At 40.5% G+C, this 8,297-nt stretch overlaps 1 protein-coding gene across 5 annotated transcripts in view; it reads right to left on the reverse strand.

Moving 5' to 3' along the window:
* Window positions 1–5,881: 5,881 nt before the first annotated feature.
* The window catches only part of stard3 (StAR-related lipid transfer (START) domain containing 3), a 40,032-nt gene continuing 37,616 nt past the window's right edge, over window positions 5,882–8,297 (reverse strand). For all 5 annotated transcript variants that reach the window (XM_037535273.1, XM_037535271.1, XM_037535275.1 and 2 more), the window contains exon 15: window positions 5,882–7,798. In XM_037535273.1, the coding sequence (XP_037391170.1) occupies window positions 7,691–7,798 (108 nt within the window). In that variant the 3' untranslated portion in view covers window positions 5,882–7,690. The remainder of the gene's footprint in view (window positions 7,799–8,297) is intronic.

Below are 8,297 nucleotides of genomic sequence, written 5' to 3' on the forward strand. Positions count from 1 at the left end.
ACAATCACACCAGTCACACTCCTCACAGACCTCACAGACCTGCCTCTGAGGAAGAGAGGCAGAGGGCTGTGATCTGATGGGTTTGTGGGGTTGGAGTGAAGTTTGGAGCAGGAACCGAGGGAACACGAAGGTCAGAAAGGTCACTGTGCGATTGATCCCTACACTCTTAAAAAGATGGTTCTTGAAGGGTTCTTTAGTAAAAACAAGGCTCTATATAGGACCATGAACATGCAAAGAACCATCTGCATGATTAAATGGTTCTTTGCATCTTCACATTGATGGAGAATGTCCTGTAGATGGTTCTATATAACACCAAAAAGGTTCTTCTATTGTGAGGGTGTCAAGCTTGTAACAGTAGAAGAACCCTTTTGGGTGCAATATAGAACCATTTTTAAAAAGGTTTAAATTGTTTTTTTTTTTAGTGATGTCATTGTCTAGTATACCAAACATTGTAATTACACACTTAAAAACGATGGTTCTTCAAAGGTTCTTTTGTAAAGAAAAAGGTTCTATATAGTGGTATATCTACAGAGGGGTTCTATATGACACCAAAAAGCATTCTTCTATTATTACAAGCTTGACATCATAACAATAGAAGAACCCTTTTCAAAAAGGTTCTATAAAGAACCATGTGTAGCACATTAATGCTCATTTTCCATCAACCTGAGGAACCCTGAAGACTGAAGAACCCTTTAGTCATGCAAAAGGTCCTTTTAATGTTCATGATTCTGTATAGAACCATTTACTTTACTAAAAAACCCTTGAAGAACCATCTATACAGCACCCAAAAGGATTCTTCTGCACACTTAAAAATATGGTTCTTCAAGGGTTCTTTACTTAAGAATATCATTCTATATAGAGACATGAATACTCAAAGAACCCTTTGCATGATTACATGGTTCTTTGCATCGTAAAACGGTTCTTCAGATTGATGGAGAATGTGTTGTAGATGGTTCTATATAGAACCGTTTTGAAATGCGTTCTAAATGCACCAAAAAGGGTTCTTCTATTGTTTCAAGCTTGACATTGTAACAATAGAAGAACCCTTTTGGGTGCTATATAGAGCCATATGCAACACATTCTCCATCAATCTAAAGAACTCTGAAGACTGAAGAACCCTTTAGTCATGCAAAAGTTCCTTTTAATGTCTATGGTTCTATATAGAACCATTTTCTTTACTAAAGAACCCTTGAAGAACCATCTATATAGCACCAAGATGGTTCTTTACTAAAGAAAATGATTCTATATAGAACCATGAACACTCAAGAGAAACCTTTGTATGATATGATTCATCGCAAAACGGTTCTTCAGATCAATGGAGAAGGTGTTGTAGGTGGTTCTATATTGAACTGTTTTGAAAAAGGTTCTTCTATTGTTTCAAGCTTGACACAGTAACAATAGAAGAAACCTTTTTGGTGCTATATAGGACCATATAGAACACTCATCTATCTAACTAACCCTGAAGACCCCTTTAGTCATGGAAAAGGTTCTTTGAGGGTTTATGGCTCTATGTAGGACCATTAAATAAAGAACCATCTTTTTTGAGAATCTACCGATCACCTGGTCATCTGATCTCCACCCCTGCTTTATTCCTGAGTCACCATCACGTTTGTGGTGATGTTGTGGACTCATGAGAACCTGCGAGCTCCTGGTGGAGGTTTCCACGGCAGTGTTCGGTAAAACTAGGCGAGAAAGTGGTAGAAATGGTCAGTAGCAGCAGCAGCAGCGCCCTCTTCTGGACAAAACAAGCACAACATGAGACGTCTGCCCGTCTGCTCTGCTGCAGGTCTTTCTTTTCATATTCACGCTGTAGCGCTCACCGCTATTCACACAAGTGGTGGTGCTTTATTTTCCAGCTGTCGTCGCTCCACAGCCATGTCCACACGTACATCAGCAGAGCTTTCTTTCTCCAACAGCTACGGCGGCTCCTAGCACCACCCTCCACAATAAGAGTCCTTAGCAAAACAAACCCAGTGAACAAAAGCTGAAGATCATCAACTCAAAACTAACATAAACATTTCTTGAACATCATAACAGATCATCACTACAGGCTTCTGTCCAATCACAGGCTGTTCTTTCCTTTTCTCTATTTCCAATGTTGTATGTTAGTTTTAGAATCATCTTCTCTGTTCTTTCTGCCCTTGTGTTACTGTTTGCTATCCGGTGCAGACCAGAAGAGGATGGGTTCCCCTTTTGAGTCTTGGTTCCACTCAGTGGTTCTTCCTCTTGTTCTGAGGGAGTTTTACTTTCACACAGTTGCCCTATTTATTTTTTGTAAAGCTTCTTTGTGAGAACAACAAAAAAGCTCCACTACATACGGAACACAACACAGAGACTAAGAACAGAACATCCCCCTGATTCTGGATCAGATCTTAACTTCATTAGCTTTTACTTTATTAGCTCTTATTTCTATTTATTAGCCCAAATTTAAAAAAACAAAAGAGCTTTTACCTTATTTTTTTTATTTATTAGCACCTCATTTTATTAGGTTTCCATTTAGGGGTTGATTTAATTACCTTTATTTTATTAGATGTTAATTGTATAAAACTTTTATTTATTACCTGTTGACTTTATTTGCTTTCTGCTGTTGTTGGAAGGAAATCTTATACCTCTATTTTTCTGTTTTTGATATAATTTAAAAGTACCCATTGTTCTTTATATTGTGTGTAAATTTCATGATAAATGGACCAAAAGAAACGGCCCAAAATGACTCGGAAAGACGTCTGGTTCCATTGACTTCCATTAAAAGTAAAGTATGTTTTTTCCTTCTCCTGTAAAGTGACAGGTTTGGGTAGGAGGTTTTGTTCCAACAATTAGCTTTTGTTTATTCGCTATGAATTAGGTTTTATTTATTACCCGCTGATTTTGTTGGAATTTAATAATCAGTTGTTTACTTTGGCTTTTATTTTTTAGGTGTTACCCGGATTAGCATGTATTAGCTCGTCTATTCTGTCTGTTGATTCGTTATCTAATGTTTTATTTATTTAGAAAATAAACAGAATAAGATACACATACACACATCTTCTAAGCCACTTCTCCTTCTGGGTCATGAGGGTGCTGAACTGTAGCCCAGCTGTCATCGGGCGGAAGGCAGGATACACCCTGGACAGGTCGCCAGTCCATCAAAGGTCCAAGTGACCTGACTGCATGTCTTTGGACTGTGGGGGGAAACCGGAGGAAACCCACGCAGACATGGGGAGAACACGCAAACTCCACACAGAGAGGACCCCGGTTACCCGGCCGGGGAATCGAACCCAGACCATTGCACCACCCACTGCACTGCCGGGCCGATAAATATGATACAATATAAAGTAATATAAGTTTATATAAGTGTATCACCTCTTCTTTAACAGCTCTGTAAGTGTTTGGGAACTGAGGAGGAGATGCTGTAGTTCTGAAAGTGAAATGTTTTCTGTTCTTGTCTGATTCAGCTGCTCAACAGTTTCAGCTGCTCATCAGTTTCAGGGGCTCATTTATTATTTTTCATTTCATAATGCGCCAAATGTTCTCAGTGGTGACCGGTCTGGACTGCAGGCTGCTGTGATACATGCAGAACATGGTTTGACATCGTCTTGCTAAAATAATCAAGGCCTTCCCAGAAAAAGACGTCGTCTGGACGGCAGCAGATGTTGCCAAAACATGTATATATAGTTCAGCTTTAACGGCGCCTTCACAGATGAGCAGGTCACCCATGGCCATGTGCACTAACGCCCCCCTAAACCATCATGAATACTGGCTTTAGAACTGTGCACTGATAACAAGCTGAGTGGTCTTCAGCCTGGAGGACACAGTGTCCATGATTTCCAAAAAGACTTTCAAATGTTGTTTCATCGGACCACAGGACACTTTTCCACAATCCCCTCAGCCCATTTTAAATGAGCTCAGGCCCAGAGAAGGCGGCAGCGTTTCTGGATCCTGTTTATATTTGGTTTCTTCTTTGTGTTTTAGAGTTTAACAGCATTTGTGGATGCAGTGATGAACTGTGTTCACAGACAGTGGTTTTCAGAAGTGTTTCTGAGCCCATGCAGTGATTTCCACTACAGAATCATGTCTGTTTTTAAGGCAGTGCCGCCTGAGGGCCCAAAGATCACGGCCAGCAGATACTGGTGTTCAGCCTCGTCCCTCACAGACAGAGATTTCTCCAGATTCTCTGAGTCTTTAATGATATTCTGTACCGTAGACGATGAAAAGCAGAAGCTCTTTGCTGTTTTACGTTGAGAAACATTTTTCTTGAATTGTTGCTCTATTTGATGGTGCAGTCTTTCACAGAGTGGTGACCCCTCCTCACCTTTACTTCTGAAAGACTCCGCCTCTCTGAGATGCTCTTTTATACCCAGTCATGTTACTGATCTGCTGCCAATCAACCACCAGGTGTTTTTCTTAGCATCACACAACTTTACCAGCCTTTTGTTCCCCCGTCCCAACTGTTTTGGAACATGTTGTTGGCATCAAATTCAAAATGTGCAAATATTTTTCAAAAAAGAATAGTTTCTCAGTTTCAACATTTGATGTGTTGCCTTTGTACTGTTTTCAATTAAATACAGTTAAATGATTTGCACATCATTGCAATTTGTTTTTATTTACATTTTGCACAGCATCCCAACTTTTTTGGAAATGGGGTTGTATATACCACCAAAATTGTTCTTCTATGTAACAGGATTGACATCGTCACAAGAGCAGAACCCTTAAGAACCATACACAATACGTTCTCCATCAATCTGAAGAAGCATTTCAACACCTTTGGTTCTCTGTGTGTTCATGGTTCTATCTAGAACCATTGTCCTCACTAAAGAACCCTTGAAGAACGGTACTTTTACGAGTTTCCCGAACAGCTCATTTAAGATCTGGCCTGTAATGAATGCGTCATTCTGCTGTTCTGTGCTGCAGCAGCGCTGAGGGGGAGGAGGAGCCCTGCCACCCAGTCATGTGTCTGATGGTGAATAAAGACGCTCTGTTCTACTCAGAATCAGCTGCTGTGGATCCTCCAGCAGAACACCTCCCTCACACACTGCCAACCACCAGACAAGTGTTCAAAACTGCCATAAAACTCAGATTTTCCACTTTCCATTTTCTCCATAATTTAACAGTTAAGATGTAATCAGAGGCGTTCTGAGCGGTTTGGGGTGAAACGCTCAGAGTCAGAGCTGGTGATAGGAACCAGACGTCCCCCTCTAAAAGCTCCTCACAGAAAGTTCCTACATTAAATGTTTATGAATTCACTGCCTGACGACCGAGACGTTGTGGTGTTTACATGACCATTTGAATAATCAGATTATGATTGGATTATGTATACACACTCACTGTTTCATGACAGTTTTGAGAAGATTTTGGCCTTAAACTCCATTCATGGTGGAGGGAGACATGCAGGGTGCTGTGCGGCAAAATAGTCCCCAAAGAAAACTTATTATTCCAGATTTTCCACTATTTTCCATCATCAACATTCCATATAGACTCAGAAGACTCGTGTAGGTTCTCTGGTGGTTCTGGATGGTAAATAAAGTGTCTATATCTGTGTTGTAGTCATGGCGACGCCTGGTTCCCATCACCACCACTGTAAAGACGTCTGAACCAGTTCACACCAAACCCTCTGAAAAACTGTTCTGCACTAAAGCCCTCGAGGAGCAGCGCTCTGAGATCAAAGATCACTCCGCTGTAGCTCAAGCAGGTAGGCACCGTCTGCACAGTGAACTTTTCGGCTCCACCAACGCAGCTGGAACGTTTATCTATTGGCCTAGGGCTCCAATTTGCCCCGCCCCCCAACTGAGCTCTCACTGGGCCGGGTTTGGTTCTCCTATTAAAGTGACGGTTCAGCTTTCTATAAAAGGCATTATGAAGTGCAATCCAGCCCAGCACACTCCAAAAATATCAGGACAGTCCTTTGTGGGTGTTTCTGGCTGTGTGTTATTTATTGTATTGTTTTTTTAAAAGGTATTGAGAGTTACAATCGGCTGCACATCCTTTATGCACAATCCTCAGTGACTTACATGTTACATCAAGCTCTGATCTAAGACCAGCTTTGACATCCACATCGGAAAAGTATTTATTAAAAAAGAAAGGAAAAAAAAAAGATCCAAGTCAGGAATCCTCACTTTAAGGAATTCTTTAGTTTTACTAAAATATGTGTCAGTGTCTTTTACAACTAGCCTGCATCATCAAGCTTGTCTTTTGAGTTAATACACATAAACTACAGTGACAATAACAAAATGAAAGAGAAACTGATTCGGAATATGCCTGGAAAAGGTAACATGACTAATAATCGCACTAATCAGTGGTTGTGAAATCCAACTGTAGCTGAAAACAGAATAATAACAAACTGGGGGGCAGAAAAAAACCCAGAAACTGTGATTTACATGAGAAATAAACATCCACAGTGCCGGAATAACTGACTTCCATAAGAGAATCATGGAGAATGCACAATTAGGTAGAGTTGAGCGTTCGGATTTAAAGAGACATTCCAACCAAAACTAGGAAACACTTCCTTCTGATGATGCATCTTGAAGGTGGGAGGAGCTTCAGAAAAAAAACGACAGCTGCTTTGTGGTAGATTTTTTGGGGCCTTTAGCATAAAAGATTTTTTGTAGTATAAAGGGTTCTGTGACATGTAACCCCAATGGAAACCTTTTCAGTCTAGACAGGTTCTTTAAGAAGCATAAACAACAGGTTTTCCATACATACATACATATATAAAACGACTGCTTTTACTTAAAAAACATTTTTAAGGGTGTACTTTTACCTGGTGAATGTCAAGTGATGCCAGATGACTAACATTACTGCTAGGAAGCTTGAAAACGTACATTTCATACAGTCTGCCTTCAAACATTCCAAAATTCCTCCTACCTTCAAGACACATCATCAGGAGGAGCGTTCCTTCAATAACGTGTACAGATAACGGCAGACGTTAATAGCAAAGGCAGAACAAAACAGATAATCTGTGAAACATGGTGGAGGTAGTGCCAAGCAATGCAATTCAGTCTGTGATGTAAAGTAAATGCAGCCACTTACGATTAAAATAAAAAACTGGAGGTGTAAAGAAACGAGAGGCCTCCAACAAAAGAAAAAAAAACCTACATTATAGCTGATAAACCTTGAATGTAACTGGCTGTTGACGAGACCACCTGATTAACTAATACATTAATTTGCCCCAATACATATTTTCACAAAACTGTGGCAGTTTTCCAAAAGTGTGAAATAAACGTGCCCAGAAACACCGCGTCAATACAAGGAGACTATCTATACTTTACTATACCTTCAATTCCTATCCCTCCTTCCTTTCTAAACAGCCTGAACACACAGAAAAAAAATTCTGTCCCAATATTTTATGGAGGCACTAGTAAAATGGGAACTGACTGCGAGCAACAGAAGAAAATGTATGGGGGAAAATTAACCCTAAAAGAAAGAAAAAAGGCAGAAAGGCTCATGTGACGTCCACGTGCAGCAGCATTCACAGGGTTTTAACAGAGAATCCTTCAGAAGTCCTGCTCCGGCAGCTTTACCGTCTCTTTAACCATTTCTTTCACCATGAATAACATCAGTGTGCAGCACCTCCTTCCAGCCAGGAGGGGCAGTGAATCTCCACATGGCAACCATAGAAATACTGCAGTATTGTAGAAAATGGAAAGGCCAAAGCACAGCGGTGTGCGGCTGAACTCTGGCTCTGGGATGAAGAGCACACAGGTGAGATGTTCCTCCGTTACCGTAGCGACGCGCGGACCTCCAAGATGCGCTGACGAAGGTGGGCCATAAACTCAAACATGGTAGCTGCCAGAGACTGATGGATAAGGTAGCGCGGGAGACGACCCTGACAGAGAGGCACGAAGGAGAGACAGAACAGGAAAAAGAGAGAGAGAGAGAGAAAACTGATCAGTTACTATTTTTACTTATTCAGCATCTGCTGCGAATGATTCAGTATCTGCTATGAATCGTTCAGTATCTACTACGAATTATTCAGTATCCGCTGGGAATTATTCAATAACTACTATGAATTATTCAATAAATACTATAAACTATTCAGTATCTACTTTGAATTATTCAGTTACTACTATGGAAGTATTAAGTATCTACTACGAATCACTCAGTATCTACTACGAATCACTCAGTATTTACTACGAATCACTCAGTATCTACTACGAATCACTCAGTATCTACTACGAATCACTCAGTATCTGCTGAGAATTATTCAGTATCTGCTGGGAATGATTCAGTAACTACTATGAAATATTCAGTATCTACTATGAATTACTCAGAACTAAGGTCTGGAGGTGTGAAAGTGAGGAACTAAAATGTGGACCTGCATACAG

The sequence above is a fragment of the Pygocentrus nattereri genome, chromosome 27 (assembly GCF_015220715.1).
Source record: "Pygocentrus nattereri isolate fPygNat1 chromosome 27, fPygNat1.pri, whole genome shotgun sequence".
NCBI lineage: Eukaryota > Metazoa > Chordata > Actinopteri > Characiformes > Serrasalmidae > Pygocentrus > Pygocentrus nattereri.